At 35.3% G+C, this 19,438-nt stretch overlaps 1 protein-coding gene across 10 annotated transcripts in view; it reads left to right on the top strand.

Annotated features, from left to right (window-relative positions):
- Positions 1–19,438, top strand: part of ACAP2 (ArfGAP with coiled-coil, ankyrin repeat and PH domains 2) — a 157,214-nt gene that overhangs the window by 102,134 nt on the left and 35,642 nt on the right. For 7 of the 10 annotated variants that reach the window (XR_002337844.1, XR_002337842.1, XM_021070083.1 and 4 more), the window contains exons 7-11: positions 24–68; positions 3,304–3,399; positions 8,179–8,253; positions 10,935–10,946; positions 14,757–14,869. Coding sequence is in view for 8 of the 10 variants with exons in the window: in XM_021070083.1 (XP_020925742.1) it covers positions 24–68; positions 3,304–3,399; positions 8,179–8,253; positions 10,935–10,946; positions 14,757–14,869 (341 nt within the window). In the remaining 2 variants the exon portion in view is untranslated. The remainder of the gene's footprint in view (positions 1–23; positions 69–3,303; positions 3,400–8,178; positions 8,254–10,934; positions 10,947–14,756; positions 14,870–19,438) is intronic. The other 3 variants (XM_021070084.1, XM_021070080.1, XM_021070078.1) reach the window with 1 other exon arrangement.

Here is a 19,438-nt window from a genome sequence, read left to right as displayed (position 1 = left end):
TAATCAAGTGTATTTTCCCTCAGATTAATGTTCTTCAATCAAAAAGGAGATCTGAAATCCTAAAATCAGTAAGATATTTATTGTAATGATGGTTTAAATATTTTAGTATGGCATTAAATGTATGTATTTAAGTATTTTAAAATAGCACCTTATATGTGTGTGTATGTGTGTATATATGTATATTTATTGACTTATTTATTTATTCCAGGTTCATAATTAATCTTCTTAATGTTTTTGTATTTCTTATGTGTCCCTTAGCTGCTTTTTTGTCTCCTTTATGTTACAGTTATTTATATGTGTCTCATCCTCTAATACACTGTAAGCTCCTTAAATCAGAATTTCAGTATTTGAGATTGAGGGCACACATAAATAGTATCATTTTACAGAGTTTTTCCCTTAGGATTGTTGATAATGTATTAGCCTTTTGGAATGAAGTTAGAAAACAAACAAGATGAAATGTGAGGATCACTTTTATTCCCTGAGCCTTTACACAATCATGGCAACAATGATTTTTTAATTTTTTTGTCTTAAAGCTAACAAGGAAGTGGGCAGAAGATGGTAGTGGTATGGACATTACATTCTTTCATATTTTGAGAACCTTAACAATAATTTCTCCTCTCTGATTTTATTCACTAAAGTTTTTTTTTTCTTCTTTTCTCAAAGGGTCTCCTGAAATTGCTTTTGATCCTTGTCCCCACCTAGCTTTTTCCTAAATTCTCTGATAATACTTATGTTATTTCTTATCAGATAAGTACATTATACTTCCTTTTTACCTCCACATCCTTTCTAGATTGAGAGTAATGTGTGTTAATGGCAGAAAATGGGAAAATAAAATGTATGAAGAAAGAACGAAAATATTTATAAATGCTACTACCAAGAGAGAACCATTGTTAATATCTTGGTGTAGTCTGTGTGTGTGTGTGTGTGTGTGTGTGTGTGTGCATGCATGCCTGTTTGTGTGTGTACATGAATGTGTATATATACCTTTTAAAATTACATTTAATTTTTGAAACAAAATAGGTATCATTACCGTATACTGTTTTATAATTTTCTTTTTTCACTAATACACTCCAGAATCATCATGTGCCACCAAACATTTTTTTTTTTAATTTAACAGTGACTTTTGTGCAGGTAGGATTCTACCATATGAAAATAGTAGAAGTAGGCACACTTTTTTTTGAAGGGTTGGATAGTACGTGTTAGGTTTTGTGAGCCATATGGTCTGTGTTGTGCCTGTGCTATTGTAATGAGAAGGCAGTCATAGGCAATATGTAAATGAATGGCATGACTGTGTTCCAATAAAACTTTTTTTAGGAGCATGGAAATTTGAATTTTCTATAATTTTCACATGTTATGAATTACATGTCTTCTTTTCATTTTCTTTAACCATTAAAAAATGCAAAAATCATTGTTAGCTCATAGGCAATCTAAAAAGTTTGGAGGGTGGGTAGTTTGTAGGTTATAGTTTGTTGACTTTGAATATACCTTATATTAATTACTTATTGATGGGTTTTTAAGTAATCTCCCTGTTTTTGACATAAAGGATAACATTATGAGGTCATTCTAATGAATAATATGATTATGTCTTTAGAATAGAGTAAGATGAGATTACTTAGTCAAAGGATTTAAGCATTTATTAAGTTTTTAAAATATATTGTCAGATTTTAAAATATATAAAATATATTTTAAAATGTACTGTTGAATTTTCACGGATAGTGTGTGAGAATGAACGTTTTCCCACATTTTACCAACATTGGGTGTTAATTCCCTCTACTCTAACTGTAATTTGGTAGATAGGAAGTATCATCTCATTGTTAAATTTTGGATTTCTTTGGTAGAAATGAGTATGAACATCTCCTCCCCCCTCCCCCCCTGTTTTTGTTTCCTTCATCTCATTTTCTGTTGGTGTATTCATGTTTTTCATATTCATTTGTAACATCTCATGTCTATTAAGACTATTAACCCTTCGTCATTTGTTTTTTTCCTAGCTTATCTTAACTTTTAATATGCTTATTATGTGTTTTGATGTGTAGGCATATTTAAAATTTTTATGTAGTTGTAGCTATTAGTTTCCCCACTCTTTTAAAAAAATAATTGTTGGGTTTTTTAAAAGTCATGGTCACAAAGCTGTACAACTGCTGTTGACTGATTCCATAATAATATTTTAGTGAACTGTCATTGTGTTTTTTTCATTGGTTTTTCTCTTCCAAAAAAATTTCTTTTGAATGATTCTTGAGTATTAAGGACCTTACGACCTGTTTTAGATTTCAGGGAATTAAACAGATGTCTCTTCTTGATAAAATTGTATGGATGTTTGAAGGATTCTTTCAGTGTTGTGATTGAATTATTTTAGTTCTTTCTCATGTAAAAACTTAACTAGTAAAAATAAAAGTGATTTTTCTCTCATGAAGAGATAAAATATAGAAAAACTTAGTAAAAAATCTTAACTCATTAACAATAGTTATGGATTTTTGGAATGAATACAGCAAAATCTCCATATTGACAAAAATCTCTTGCCTCATTTTATTTTGGTAGCTTGAGAAAAAAAAATTGTCCTACTTTGTGTTGTGCTTAGTGATCTGGCAGGTTGTAAAGTGTTTGTGATTGTTTTGTTTTGAAAAGCTTTGTGGAGTTCCAGTTGTGGCTCAGTGGTAACGAACCCGACTGGTATTCATGAAGTTGTGGGTTCGCTCCCTGGCCCTGCTCATTGCGTTAAGGATCCACTGTTGCAGTGAGCTTCGGTGTAGGTTGCTGGTGTGCCTTGGATCTGTTGTTGCTGTGGCTGTGGTGTAGGCCGGCAGCTGCAGCTCTGATTCTACCCTTAGCCTGGGAACTTCCATATGCCATGGGTGTAGCCCTAAAAAGAAAAAAAAAAGAGGGAGAAAGCTTCATATGTCCCCTCCTAGTTTTTTAATATTTTATTTGTAATTTTAGGTATTGCCAGTGTGTTTGGTTGAAAGACACACAAATATTTTATAATGTACCTTGGGAGATGTTGAAGCTATTGAAAACTTGATTCTTTGCATTATTGCAATATGAATTTTGATCATTTGGATATATTCTAAACAACTGTAATTTGGGACATTGTTAATTTTAATCCACTCAGAAATTTCTTTTGTATAAAATTCTTATATTTGCAAATATTTTTAAAGTATTCTCAGTTTAATTTTAAATAGATTTAATATTTCAGGCTCTTATAGAGTCATTTTTAAAGAGTAAATAGGATCAGAATTTTAAAAAAAATTTAGAATATTTATCTAAGAACTGACTTTTAAAATCCTAACCTTCGTTTCCTCCTTTTAGATGCTATCCTTTATGTATGCACATTTGGCCTTCTTTCATCAAGGATATGATCTATTTAGTGAACTTGGGCCCTACATGAAGGATCTTGGTGCACAGGTAATGTTCTCTATTTCTTGATTCTGTGTTATATACCAATATATGTGTTTTTTTCAGTTGAGATGTAATTGACCTGTATTTATTTCAGGTATACAACATAATGATTCAGTATATGTATATACTGCAAAATGATTACCCCAGTAAGTCCGGTTAACATCCATCACCTAACATAGTTATAACTTTTTCTTTCTTCTGGTGAGAACTTTTAAGATCTACTCCTTAGCAACTTTCAGATATACAATATATTATTAACTATAGACACCATGCTGTATATTACATCCCCAGGATTTGTCTATGTTATAACTGGAAGTTTCATATCTTTTGACCTTCCTCACTCATTTTGCCCACTCTCTAACCTCCACCTCTAACCATCTCCAATCTTTTCTGTGAATCAGGGATTTTTTCTTTTTTTTTCCTTTGGATTCCACATATCAATGAGATCATACCAAAGTTATCTTTCTCTTTCTGACTTAGTGTAATGCCCTCAGACTCCATCCATGTTGTTGCAAAAGACAAAATTTCCCCTTTTTATGACTGAATAATATTCCTGTGTGTGTGTGTGTGTGTGTGTGTGTGTGTGTGTGGTTTTTTTTTTTTGTTTTTTTGTGGTGTGTGTGTATGTGTGTACGGCACATTTTAAAATCCATTCATCTGCTGATGGACGATTAAGTTACTTCCATATCTTGGCTAAATAATGCTGCAGTGAACATGTGGTACAGATATCTTTTCGAGTTAGTGGCTTCAGTTCCTTCAGATCAGTAACTAGAAGTGGCATTTCTGGATCATGTAGTAGTTCTATTTTTAATTAAAATTTTTTAAAATTGTAGTTGATTTACATTTTCTGTCAGTTTCTCCTATACAGCATAGTGACCCAGACATACATCCATATCCTCTCTCTTTCTCAAATTATCTTTCATCATGTTCCATCACAAGTGGTTGGACAAAGTTCTCTGTGTTATACAGCAGGACCTCATTGTCTATCCATTCTAAATGTCACAGTTTGCATCTGTTAACTCTCAACTCCTAGTCAGTCCCACTCCCTCCCTCTCTGCCACTGGCAACCACAAGTCTACTGTCCATGTACGTGAGTCTGTGTTCTGTAGATAGGTTTATCTACAGAGGAATCTCCATACTGTTTTATCATGATGGCTGCACCAGTTTCATTCTAACCAGCAGTGCTCAAGGTTTCCTTTTCTCCATGTCCTTGACACTCATCTCTTGTCTTTTTGCTGACAGCTATTCTGACAGGTACGAGGTGATATCTCATTGTGGTTTTGATTTGCATGCCCTTCATGATTAGTGACATTTGGCCACCTGTTAGCCATATGTATGCCTTCTGCGGGAAAATGTCTTTTTTTTGGTTTTTTGGTTTGGTGGTTGCTATTTGGTAGGTTGCCTTTTCATTTTATGGATGGTTTCTTTTGCTGTACAGAAGCTTTTTGGTTTGATGTAGTCTGACTTACCTATTTTTGCTTTTGTTGCCTTTGTTCCAGTATATGTATTTTTAAAGAAATTTAACATATTGGGAAATTTGACATTTCATGGAATATGTTGATAGGACATCCAACCCAGATTTGGAAAAAGGCAAGACCTTCTCATGCTCTAGGTATTCCCCACATCTTATCGAACATTAGATTCCACCCTCATCCTACATTAAATATAAATTATCAAAAAAAAATTGGTTTGTAATTGGCTAATTTCAATAACTGCATATGATGACATTTATTAACTTCAGTTTTGCAGTTTTTAACCTTCCCGGGTCTCAGGTAATTTTGCAGGTCCTTGAAAAGCATCTAAAACCCCAATGCCTATAGTGCCTAGTGGGTAAAATGGCTTGGTTGGAAGTGGCCATTTAGGATATTCTTTCAGTAATTCAGTTATGAGATGATGACATCTAAAACTAGGGTCATGGCAGTAGGGTTGGAGATAAATAGATATACTTGGGGTATATTTAGGATATAGCTAATTGGAGGATGGAGGAACATGATGAATTCAGGTTTAAATGTGTTGATTTTTGAGGATAGGACATCTAAGTGGATGCATCTGGAGCTCAGGAAAAAGCTAGACTAAAGGAGGTAATAATTGCTAATGTAATTGCTAACATATAATTGAAACCCTAAGAGTGGATGGATTGACCCAAGTGGAGTTAATAGGTATTTCAGAACTGTGGAGCCATTTTAGAAAAACATAAGTGCCCAAACCTAATAATTTTGATTTATGTAAGTGAAGGTCAAGGTCTACTAGCATGGAATAAAAAGAGAATCTAGCTCAGTACAGAGCCCTAAAAATGACCTACTCTTAAGAGATGGCTGGTTAAGAAGGGCTTGATGAGAACATAGATGAGAGAGGACTTGGAAAACCAGGAGACCGTGATAGCACAGGACAAGGAAGGAGTGTCTCAATAAGATAGGGGTGGTTGTCAGTACAAATATTGGAAAAAAGTTCAAGTAAATCTAAGACTGAGAACTATCTCTTGGGTTTAGCAGCAAGAAGCTTATGTGTTACTTCTGTGAGAGTTGAGGGTCCAATTACAGTGGGTGGATGAATAGGAAATGGGCAAGTGGAGAACAGGGAAAAGTTTTCAAGAAGGCGAAGGAGAGAGAGAAAAGTGGTAGCTAGAGAGGAATAAGCGTTGGAAAAAGGTTTTATTTAAGATACTATTTTATGTATTAAATTTCCACAGATTTAAAAGCAGATAGGAGTGGGAGAAGTTGAAAAGCAGAGAAGTGGTAAAATCGTAGATGGTAGGAGTGGAAGGGATTCAGAACATAGGTAGAGGATTGGGGTCACCTGGCTAGTTAGAGGAGCCTATTAAACTCGTGATGTCCAACCCTAATAGAAATATGAGAAACATCCTCCTGGGCTCCAGACTCTCTCTTCCCGATAGAGTACCCAGAATCTGGGAGAGAAGACTAGCAGTCTTCACATCTATGTCCTCCAACACTCCACCATGTTGAGAAATTTATTTTTCTTTATGCTTCTCCCCCAGCAGAGGGAGGGGAATCTTCATTTCTGCTGCAATAGCAGCGGGGTGGGATACAGCAGAGAGATTTACTTACCGATTTGACAGTTTTACTACCAGCACTTGCATTGAAGTACTGGTGTAGAAGAAGGTACATGCATGCAAGTTTATAAATACTAATTTGAACCTTGGCAGCTGCCTTCTACTGCATTTCAATCTGAATGTATGAAAAACATCAGTATGCCATTCAATTAAAGGCTATGAAACTGTGGTATGGTGGTTATTCCACTCATTCAGTATAAGAAGCTGTTGAGGATAAACATTTTTCTAGTGCACCATGTACTGGAATTACCCATTAAATCAGTGTGATATGTCGTTAAGGTATGTTTGCATTAGATCCTAAAGTGGAGTAGTATAGTTGATATCTAAAAAAACACTTTGTAATAGTGATACTTCTATTTCAGTTCTTTTTCTTTTAGTTCTTTATAATTGTTCAGTGATATTAAGATTCTCTGGCTAGTACTAGATTCCTGTAGGGAAAAAAATACCATTTGTGATAGTGAATAAAGGACCACATAGTATTTTAAGAAGGCCTTTTTCAATTTAATTTCTAAAGGATATCAGTTAAAACATTTGGACGCTTAATAGTTTGTTTCTCCATATTCTGTTGATATTTACATTTTTATTCATTTATCACACATTAGAGGTTGATGGCTCTTCAGAGTTGAAATGACATCTTGATCTAGAAGATAATAGTATATTTTATAACTTCATCGTTTGTCATTCCAGAAAGAGGAGTTCAGAAAGCCAGAGCTTTTGTTATAATACTGGAAATCGTATAATTTTCTTCTGATGGAAAGGAACAAGAAAGAAATGGGGAAGTTCCTTTTGTGGCAGAATGGGTTAAAAACCCGACATAGTGTCTGTGAGGATGTGGGTTTGATCCCTGGCCTTGCTCATTGGGTTAAAGATCTGGCATTGCTGCAAGCTGTGGCGTAGGTTGCAGATGTGGCCGGGATCTAATGTTGCCATGGCTGTGGCATAGGCTTGCAGCTGCAGCTCTGATTTGACCTGTGGCCCAGGAACTTCTGTATGCCTCAGGTGTGGCCATAAAAGGAAAAATATAAAGAAAAAGAAAAAAAAAAAAAGAAATGGGATTTTATGATTTCATAATTTTTGGTTTTTTAAAAAAAAGAACCTTAAAAATTGCTGATTTTATTTCTTGGCTTAATGAATGATTACTATTTTATTATTATTACTATTAGTAATTTTTGTTTAGCCTTTTCTTTTATCTGTTGAATTATTTTTTTACTTTTTATATTTGATTATAACATTAGGAAGCTAACTTGAAAACATACGCATCTTGAGTGGTTGGAAGTGTCTGTGAGAACTTGTGAGAGCTGGCACACACTAGCTTAGTGGCTACTTTTTGTTGTTTGGGGGAAAAGTCACCAGTGTATCTTCTTTCTGTTTTTGTTGGTGACACTCAGAATTGCTGAGTAGATCAGCAGGCAGCCATCTAGAGGCATTCTCCTTATTCAAGGAGTGAGTGTATTATCACTATTGTGCCCTTGACAAGGCCTTCTGTCACATTTGCTTGGCACCGTGATTGTTCATAGAAACATTTTCCCTGGTAGAGTTATAGACCTTCTCAAAGAGGATATGATACCAGAGGGAAAAAAAAAAAAAGAACTTCCATTTTTAGCCAAAGTGCCTTTATAGGTAAACCTAAATTGACTGGCTTATTTTGAATATGATTTTTAAAAAAATAATCATGTCTTTAACTTTTAAGTCTGTACAATTTTCTCCTTTTATAGTTGGATCGACTGGTTGTGGATGCAGCAAAGGAGAAAAGGGAAATGGAGCAAAAACATTCCACAATTCAACAAAAGGTACTTGAGGAGAGAAGTTAAAAGAGATTAATTGCTGTATTACACAATTGTTTGATTATTGGTTTCAGCAAGTTATTTTTGTGTTGAAACAAATCCTTTGAGTTGCTTTAATAATTAAATTGTATAGATAAATTCCTCCGTTTTTTGTGAAACATAAAATGTTTTTCCAGTGTTCAGGTATGTATTTTATTGTTCTTTTATATCAAAATATTTGATAGTCATGCTCTTGCACCAGTTTATAACAACCTCAGTATGTTAGGGCCTTAGGGCCCTAACTGATTAAAAGACTACTTATAGTTTCAATTAGGATATCAGCAACACGTACCCCTGTAAAAGTATGTGTGTGTGTGTTTGAGAGCGGGAGAAAAGGGGTGTGTGTTTGAGAGAGAGAGTGCAGGGGTGTGTGTTTGGTGCTAGACGTTTCCAGCTGCAGTCACTCTAGGCAGCACTTACCCTCTCAAGTCATGCTGAAATTTCACTTGTATTTCTTTTTTTTTTTTTTTTGTCCTTTTTTGCTATTTCCTTGGGCCGCTCCCACAGCATATGGAGGTTCCCAGGCTAGGGGTCGAATCAGAGCTGTAGCCATCAGCCTACACCAGAGCCACAGCAATGCTGGATCTGAGCCGCGTCTGCAACCTACACCACAGCTCACGGCAACGCCGGATCGTTAACCCACTGAGCAAGGGCAGGGACCGAACCCGCAACTTCATGGTTCCTAGTCAGATTCGTTAACCACTGCGCCACGACGGGAAATCCTCACTTGCCTAAGCCTAGCTACACTGATGTTTGAAAAAATACATTTTTAAAAGTGAAAATATAAGTGTGAAACCCGTTTTTATTTCTGTGTGCTAAAAGCTTTGAATATGCCATACCTGGAATTTAGGCTAATAATATTTTATCTCTATATAGTCATTGAATTTGTGTGTGTGTATGTGTAGTAATCTGAAAATAAAGGGAGAGAATTGGGGGTTAAATGTAATAATACTAGTATGTAAAAAGATGCCTTCTAAACTTACCTCATAGAGGAGATACCATGATCATGAAGGTTGTTTTCCCAGGATTATCCGTCAAGGAAGCTTAACCATGTCATTCCTGAGATTTCCCCAAATGTAGGAAACTTAACTGTGTAATATTTTGGTAGTGGGCAACAATAGTCATAACTTTCCTCTAAAAGGACAAAGAAAAAAGATGCCTTCTAGGATTTCCTGTTGTGGCACAGCAGAAACGAATCCGACTAGGAACCATGAGGTTGCAGGTTTGATCCCTGGTCTCGCTCAGTGGGTTAAGGATCTGGTGCTGCCGTGAGCTGTGGTGTAGGTCACAGACGTTGCTCTGATCTGGCATGGCTGTGGCTGTGGTGTAGGCCGGCTGCTACAGCTCCAATCAGACCCTAGCCTGGGGACCTCCATATGCCACGGGTGTGGCTCTAAAAAGCAAAAAAAAAAAAAAAAAGAAAAAAGCCTTCTAGCATTGTTTTAAGAAATCTGTTCCCTTTGTATTAAGCAGTCAAATCAACTTTAGTTATGGCTTATTTATTTAGAATTTAAAATATCAGTCTAAAATATCATTTAAAACAGATTTGGCATAGATGATATTACCAGAAAAAAAGTGAGAGTGAAATCAGTAAAAAAGGAAAATGTTACTGGTGATGTTATTAATACTCAAAGAGAAACATTATTTTAAAAGGGTAAGATTTTATACCAGATCACATTCAATTCATTACTTCTGACTACAGTCAGGTAAGACGTACCTCCATGATTTATTTTTTGTTTTGGTCTTTTTAGGGTCATACCTGTAGCATATGGAGGTTTCCAGGCTAGAGGTTAAATTGGAGCTATAGCCTCTGGCCTACGCCACAGCTACAGCATTGCCAGATCTGAGCTGCATCTGTGACCTACACCACAGCTTACACCATGGCTCACAGCAACGCAGAATCTTTAACCCACTGAGTGAGGCCAGGGATCCAACCTGTGTCCTTATGGACACTAGTCAAATTTGTTTCCACTGAGCCACAAGGGTAACTCCTGATTTGTGTTTTTTTTTTTTTTTTTTTTTTCCTGATTTGTTTTATTTAAAGTTAGAATCACTTTTCTGAGTTCCTGTTGTGGCTCAGCGGGTTACAAACCTGACTAATATCCATGAGGATGCTGGTTTGATCCTTGGCCTTGCTCATTGGGTTAAGGATCCAGCATTGCTGTGAACTGTGCTGTGGGTCTCAGATGCAGCCTGGATCCTGAGTTGCTGTGGCTGTGCCGTAGGCAGCTGCAGCTTAGATTCAACCTCTAGCCTGGGAATGTCCATTGGCAGATAATGTGGCCTTAAATAAAAAAGCAAAAAACGTGAGAATCACTTTTGGTTGGATGACTTGTTTTAATGATATTACCATGGAAAGATTTTTAAAATTTGTTCGAATCATTTTTAGTTAAAATGAGAGGTGATGATTTTAGAAACATGTGACTGTTTGTTTAAATTGAATTATTTAGTGAATATTATGCATCTTTTAGTTTCTTATCCTATTATATGCACAGCTTAATGTCCAAAAGTAGTAGATTATTAAATCTGATTAATTTAAGTAACTGTCAAATTATTGTTTTCCTTTGAGAAAGTAATGCTATTTTTTTGCTCATTATGAATACTTAACCTTTTTTGTTTTTATTTTTGCCCCTAAATGCTGACACAAGGCTGCATTACAGGTAAAAAAAAAAAAAAAAAAAAAAAGGAAAAGAAAAAGACCCATCAATTCAAAATTAAAGTGTATCTAATGTAATTATTGAGATTTTTCAAGAATTGAAATTAATCAGTTGAAGAAACAATGATGCCCTGCATATCCATGTACATGCCTTTGGATGTATGCACATATTTCTGATAGATTTATACCCAGGAGTAAAACTACTGGGTCAGAGGGTGATATATGTTGAGCATTAGTAGATAATGCCAAATTATTTTTCAAAATATTACGCCATTCCCAGTAAGCAGCACTGTGTGAGAGTTCTCAGTGTTCCTTGCCACCTTGTCATATAGTGAGAGTTTTAAACTTTTGGCTAATTTTTGTGGGTAGGTATTGACATCTCATTGTGGCTTTAATTTATGCTTTAGTCACAAATGACCTTCCATATAGGGGCACTTAGATATCTTGTTTGTTAAATATCTATTTGTCTTTCTCTTGTTTTTCTATCAGGTTGCCTAACTACCTGTTGATCCTATCTTCAAATGTTCTAAATATTAGATCCCTCTTGGGAGATAGACACTTTTAATTTTCACATAGTTGTAAAAATGTCTTTTCTGTTTGGTACTTTTTGTGTCCTTCCCAGCTCATATTATGATGATATATATCCTGTATAATTTTTTTTTTTTTTTGCCACACTTGCGGCATGTGGAAGTTCCTGGGCCAGGGATCCAACCTGAATCACAGCAGTGGCCCAAGCTCTACAGTGACAGTGCCAGATCTTTAGCCCACTGAACCACCAGGGAGCTCCTCCTCTATTATCTTCTAAATGTTTATAGATTGGCCTTTTATATCTAGATCTTTAATCAATCTGTAATTGGGTTTTTTTTTGTGTGTGTAATATGAAGTAGAGATCCAGTTTCATTTTATTTTCACATTGGTTGCTAAATGACCTGGAATCAGTTATTAAAAAGTGTGTTTTGTAGTTCTCTGGTGGCCCAGTGGGTTAAGAATCTGGCGTTGTCACTGCTGTGGCTCTGGTTACTGTTGTGTCACAGGTATCTCCCTGGCTGGAAACTTCCACATGCCGTAGGTATGTCCAAAAAAAAAATTGTTTTTGCCCTGATACTAAATGCTGTATTCTGCTATACATCACATTTCCATATATAAGAGGTTTGTTTCAGGCTCTCTATTCTGATTTATTGGTCTTTTTGTCTTAATTATGCCAATATTATGCTATCTTAATTATTTTCAGTTTATAGGTTATCTTGATATCTGCAAGGCAAGCCCTTCTACCTTCTCTTCTTCCAAAGTAAATCACCAGAGTTCTCTGTTTTCATATAAATTTCAGGAGCAGCTTTCCACATTGCATAAAAATAGCTTTTGAGATTTTATTTGGGATCACATTGGATCTCTGAGTCAATTTGGAAAAGAATCGCTATCTTTATTTTATAATATCCTCTAGTCCATGAGCTTAAAATATTTCTTTGTTTTATTTAATGTCCTTCATAAAGCTTGATAATTTTCTGGTACATCTTTTCTAAGATTTATTTCTAGATGCTTATTCTGCAAGTGTTATTATAAATATTTTTTAAAAAATTACTTTTCTTATGTTTACTTTTGTCATATGTTAGAATAAAATTGGATTTTTCTGTATTGATTTTGTAGTCTGTAGTCTTGTTAAGCTCTCTTTAATACTCATTTATCTCTGGATTCTTTTGGATGTTATGTATACAGTGTCACATCAATTTGCAAATAATTTTTTCCTTTACTTTTTGTTTGTTATCTTGCTGGCTAGGACTTCCAAAATAATCTTGAGTCAAAGTGGTAATAGTGGTTCTTCTTGTTTTGCTTACAAGTTCAAAAGAGAAAGCTTCTATGAGAGTCCTCTCACTGGCCAGTCTTGGTCTTGCCTTCTATTCCTTGGGCCCCACACCAAGCTTCAAGTTCTCCTGTGAGGCAAATGCCCTTAAAGTGAAACTTGGCTTCCTTGCTCTGTTTACATTCATGGCTTCCAGTTTTCACTTATTCTTTTGCCTTTGAGTATTCTTTCTAATTTGTCAGCTCACCAGTGTATTTAAATTATAATATATGTTTTATTCAACATTATTAGTTGCTTTCATTATGAAAGTCTATCTCATTTTAAGTACTATAAAATATTAATTATATTAATAGTAATTATATTTAAGATTATATCAAGAATATAGTTGAAAATTATAATACTTATAATACACTGCAATTTCAAAGAAGTCTTATTTTATATTTTAAGTGGCTTTGGAATTATTAAAAAACTGCTGTTACAGTTGCTATCTTTAGAATGTTGCCAAACTCAATTACTTCTATTGCTGCCTTAATTCTGTCTACCTGATTAAATAAATTTTAAATGAAGGAATTAAAGTTTTGCTGATTGTTTTCCCAAAAGTTAAGGTAGAAAGAAACATAGCAATTTATTTACAGATTGTTTCATTTGATTATTTTGGATTATTATGTCTTTTATGGTTAAATTTTGACAGATGTCAGCAGTTTTTTTTTTTATATATAATGATTTTTATTTTTTCCATTATAGCTGGTTTACAGTGTTCTGTCATTTTTCTCCTGCACAGCAAGTTGACACATACATGTATACATTCTTTTTTTCACATTATCATGCTCCATCACAAGTGACCAGATATAGTTCCCGGTGCTATACAGCAGGAAGCAGTTTTGTTTTTAATTCTTAAGTTAGTCTGTTTCCTTTTCTCACTGTCATAAACAGAGATTTGTAAAGTCCTTAGATTATTCTCACTCTGCTTCCCTTCCAGTGCAGGGCCCCCACATCCCAGCATTCTTAGCATGTGATCTCTGCCACATTGGCATGCCAGTCTCTGCCAGAATCATTTTCAAGACAGAAAGTCTACTGCTGTCTAATAGGATGGCATTCTAAGTTTGATCATTGCTCCAGAAGTAATTTTGAAAGTTTCGAGACTGATTTTTAATTTGGGGATTGCAGCAATATTGTAGTTTTATTGAAATTACTTTGGAAGTTCACCAGGAAGTATTTTAAATATAGGATTTATTTTAAAACTCATTGAATCCTTGGAGGAAAATTGATAGTTTGAATTGCATGCATGTGAAGACTAGGATGATTAGAATGACAGTAGTAGATGACAGTGTCATTCTATAGTCCTCATAGAAAGGTGAGCTTGGAATGCCCACTCAACACTGTGGTGCCTCTCCTTTGCAAAAATAAAGTTTGTTTTAGGAAAAAAATGCGTTTATCTTTTTCTGAACTCCAAATAGTGGAGTTATTATTCCTACCTGATTAAAAAAACAACCATAACTTATTTAGACAATAGTGGTAAATTTAAATAATGACAATTAAATATACCCAATTACTTTTTCATAAAAATTGTTAGCAGGCATATCACCATAAAATGTTGGGATTAATTGAAAACATTTTAAGTGTAATACCTGTAGAATATCAAGTTGTTTTCTTTGTCTATTTGTATAAATTTTTTTTGTGCTTTTAACCACAATGTATGTACAATTTATTATACAAGTTATTCTATAAAATTTACATTGCTTTTTCTCTTTTAATGTGTATTCTCTATAATCATCTTTGTTTTTACACATCATAATAATTATTGCATAATAGTCCACTGAATCGAAATACATTATTATGTTGAAGCATTTTTCTGTTAATGAACATTTAGGTCTCCTCCTTTATGAATATTGTTGATAATAACTGTCTTAATATGTAAAGCTTTTCTACTGTATGAGCTGTTTTCTTAGGATAGATTTGTTGTCTAGGGAACTTAGTAAAAATTATATGAACTTTTTAATATGTTATTTTGTCTAGGATTTCTCCAGTGATGATTCTAAGTTAGAATATAATGTAGATGCTGCAAATGGCATTGTTATGGAAGGATATCTGTTCAAACGAGCCAGCAATGCCTTCAAAACTTGGAACAGGTAATATATTTCAAATCCAGTCTTGCTCTTTCCATATTCTCAGTTTTCTGACTTACCCTGTGGTTTGGCAACTCTTTCCTTCTTAATTCTCAAAATTCACAGCCCATAGTAACTTTCCTGAACCCAGTGCATTGAAGATACGATGCCCTTCTAGAAAATGGGCTTTAAAAGCAAGTGAAAAATAATAGAAACAAGTGGAAAATAACAGTAGTAATTCTAAATTCTAAAATTTAAGCAAAGTTTAAACCAGGAAGCAAGGAGAATTTTTGTAATGCTTTGTCTGTAGTGACTCGATGGTTAAAATGAGTACATTTTTAAATGTGAGCTACCACCCAAATTTATTGTGAATGAAATAGATCGGATCGCAAATTTTATGTAGAGTATAATGGATGAATGAGACAAGTGAGCTTTTTTTCCCCTTTGGGTTCTTCCCCTATATGATGTTTATACACATTTTTACTTGATGTTAGCTTGTGAATCTTTAAGCAGCTGATCCTGATCTTTTGATCTTTGCAATAACTTTAACCAGGAATTTTAGGAAGTGGGATTGTTCTTTTTTTTTTTTGTCTTTTTTTTTGTCTTTTGTCTTTTTTGTTGTTGTTGTTGCTATTTCTTGGGCCGCTCCGGTGGCATATGGAGGTTCCCAGGCTAGGGATCGAATCGGAGCTGTAGCCACCGGCCTACGCCAGAGCCACAGCAACGCGGGATCCGAGCTGCGTCTGCAACCTACACCACAGCTCACGGCAACGCCGGATCGTTAACCCACTGAGCAAGGGCAGGGACCGAACCCGCAACCTCATGGTTCCTAGTCGGATTCGTTAACCACTGCGCCACGACGGGAACTCCGGGAAGTGTATGTGGCAGCTGGTGCTCCTTTATTCTAAACTTGATGGCTATCAAAACCTTGGAATTTTTTTCTAACTTTTTAAAAACATTTTTACTTTCTAGGGCCACTCCTGTGACATATGGAAGTCTGCAAGCTAGGGGCCTAATTGGAGCTACAGCTGCTGGCTTACACACAGCCACAGCAATGCCAGATCTGAGCCGCGTCTGTGATCTACACCACAGCTCATGGCATCGCAGGATCCTTTCCCACTAAGCAGGCCCAGTGATAGAACCTGTATCCTCATGGATACTAGTCGGGTGTGTTTCTGCTGAGCCACAATGGGAACTTCCACAATTTTTTTTTGAAACTATTTTTATGAATATTAATCCAGTGAATGTCTTTTGAATAGTGTATAGAATATTTTATTGTATCTTCTGATGTATTAATAAAGTAAAATAATTTCAGACATTAAGGCAAAAAAAAAGAGATTGGATTGTCTCAGGATCATCCTTCTGAATGACAGTGATTAGTCTTTTATTCAAGGATGCCTCTGTTCTTGCAAAAAAAAGAAGAGTAGTCAGAAAAATTTTGTAATAATTGAGAATAATATTTATTGGATTCTGGTTAATTGATTTACTATTTATTGGTTGAATGTGTATATTTTATTTGCTACTTGAACAGGATATGAATTCACTTAATGATAGAGAAGATTGTTTTCTTTTAAAAAAATGGACATTAGCAAAATAAATAGAGTGTTCTTGGTAAGTTTAATTTAGTGTATGTTTTTATTAATTTAAATGGAAACGATTATGCTTAAAAATTTAATGTATTGAAATGGGTTCTTAGTGCACTTATATTGATTTCTTGGTGATGAGGTAATGTAGAAAAAACATTCACTGATATTTTTCAAATATCAGTGATTCATTGAGTATTTCTCTAGCATTTGATATTGTCAGATGTTTAAATGGTACATGGTGTGTTGTATTTGAAATAATTATTCTTTACCTGAGAATGAACATAAACTGATAAGAATAAGATTATATTTGATATTAAGTCCCTTTGAGTTAGTAAAACTTTAAAAATAATACACAATATAAAAGGATCAACTAAGTTGGTATGGTTAAGAAGTAATGTTTTAGCTGTTATAAAGTGAACGTGAAAGATTAAAATTCTACTTTTTAAGCTGTAAAAATGAAGCCAATAATCTTTTAAGCCTATCCTGACAGATTTCTATAGCCGGAGTAGGAAATTAAAATAAAAAATAGTGTGATGGTCAAATTTTTATAATAAAGATTTCTCACCCAGTATGGTTTCATGAGATAATGTTAGAATTGAATTTTAACCTTCAGATTTCCAAACAACCTTCCTAAAGTTTTTTGTTTTTTTTTGTCTTTTGTGTTTTTTAGGACCTCACCTCGGCATGTGGAGCTTCTCAGGCTAGGAGTCTAATCGGAGCCGTAGCTGCCGGCCTACACCACAGCCACAGCAATGCAAGACCGAGCCACGTCTGCGACCTACACCACAGCTCACAGCAACGCCAGATCCTTAAGCCACTGAGCGAGGCCAGGGATTGAACACGCAACCTCATGGTTCCTAGTCAGATAATTAACCACTGAGCCATGACAGGAATTCCCCTTAAAGTGTAACACAGTGAAAATACAGTAAATCTGTAGAAACCATACCATTATGTTAAGAAGAAATGAAATGAACTTCCATCAGAAATGCTCTCACAGTTCAAAATGAAGCACAGTTAAGTGTTAGTGGAAAATTGCATTCCCATCTAGGACAACAGAAAAAAATTAATTCTGATTTAAGCATGGACCTTTTCATTTCTTATTATATATTTGATGAATTCTATTAATTGGTATAGACATTAAAATGTAACTAAAATCACATAGAGAATAACTATAAAATTCTCAATTGTAGTTATGTTACCTACCACTTGCAGAGTAAGACAGACAATTACTTTGGAAATGAGACCATTTTTTACAGGAGATGCCACCTCTCTATGTAGTGTGATGGCAGATATTGACTAGAATCATAGATTGTAGTTACCCTGATTTTTAGTAAAGAAACGGAGGTGCAGGGAGATAGTTGTTCATTCAAGGTCACACAGCTGGTTTGTGGTAAAATTGAGCCTCAAAACCTGGCTAATTAAAAGACTTAATATGGGGAGTTCCCGTCGTGGCTCACTGGTTAATGAATCCGACTAAGGACCATGAGGTTGCAGGTTTGATCCCTGCCCTTGCTCAGTGGGTTAAGGATCTGGCGTTGCCGTGAGCTGTGGTGTAGGTCGCAGATGCGCTCGGTTCCCATGTTGCTGTGACTCTGGCATAGGCTGGTAGCTGCAGCTCCGATTGTACCCCTAGCCTGCGAACCTCCCATATGCCGTGGGAGCGGCCAAGAAACGGCAAAAAGACAAAAAAAAACCCAAAAAAAACAAACAATATGAAATTCCAAACAATCTATATTTTGGTAACACAAAATATAACTTCGCTATAAAAAATAAGCTTAAAAACTTTTTTTAAAAAACCTTCCTAATCCATTTGCATTATTAGGAATTAAATTGTGGGTAGCAAATTGATTTTATTTTCATATGCTTTTTTAAAGAACATTTTAATGGAACACTAGTAAAAAGCAGACTTGTAAGGAATATGGCATATAAACATTACACAAAGCTCTTTTCAAAAACAGAAGTCAAAACCTTGAAGCAAAAGTCTTCAGTATTTTCTAGGTTATAGGTTAGTAACTTTATAGTTACTATAGTACTATAAGTACTATAAGTAATCTATTAAATGTTATTTAGGATTCCCTCTGCTTTTCAATTTGAAATGTATCTTAATTTTTTATATGAGATTTTCAAAAAACTAATCTTAAGAATCCTTCTTTTTTGGCCACCCAGGCATATGGAGTTTCTTAGCTAGGGATCAGATCCCAGCTACAGCTGCCACCAGCAGCTGCAGCAATGCTGGATCACTAACCCACTGTGCAGGGCCGGGGATAGAACCTGCTTTCCAGCAGTCCAAAACGCCACCAACCCCATTGCACCACTCCTAATATTTTAGGAAATATTTGCAAGTAATTTCTCTTTACCTGTATATGATTTCAGAGTCTGCCCTACTTGATTCTCTATCCAGCTTGATTTAATATATTCTACCAGCCTTTGAATAAAAGACTGAGTGTTTGTGATTTTTATGCCTTAACTTTAAAAATCCCAGAATCTGGAGTTCCCATTGTGATGCTGCAGAAAGAACCTGGTATCTTTTCTAGTATCCTCGAAGATGGGGGTTTGATCCCTTGCCTTGCTCAGTGTTTCAAGGATCCACTGTTGCTGTGAGCTGTGGTGTAGGTCACAGACACACTCAGATCCCACATTGCTGTGGCTGTGGTGTAGGCTGGCAGCTGCAGCTCCGATTCTATTCCTAGCCTGGGAACTTCCATGTACTGTGGGTGCGGCCCTAAAAAAGCAAAAATAAGTAAATAAATAAAAAATCCAGGAGTCTGAGTTTCCATTGTGGCTCAGCTGGTTAAGGACCTGACATTGTCTCTGAGGATGAGGGTTCAATCCCTGGCCTCACTCTGTATGTTAAGGATTTGGTGTTGCCTCACAGATGTGGCTTGGATCCAGTGTTGCCATGGCTCTGGGATAGGCCCCAGCTGCAACTCTGATTTGACCCCCTGGTCCAGGAACTTCCATATACCGCATATGCAGTTGTAAAAAAAAAAAAAAAAAAAAAAAAACC

The sequence above is a fragment of the Sus scrofa genome, chromosome 13 (genome assembly GCF_000003025.6).
Source record: "Sus scrofa isolate TJ Tabasco breed Duroc chromosome 13, Sscrofa11.1, whole genome shotgun sequence".
NCBI classification, from domain to species: Eukaryota; Metazoa; Chordata; class Mammalia; order Artiodactyla; family Suidae; genus Sus; species Sus scrofa.
The sequence above is the reverse complement of the archived record's forward strand: the minus strand, read 5'-3'. Positions and strand labels throughout refer to the sequence as shown.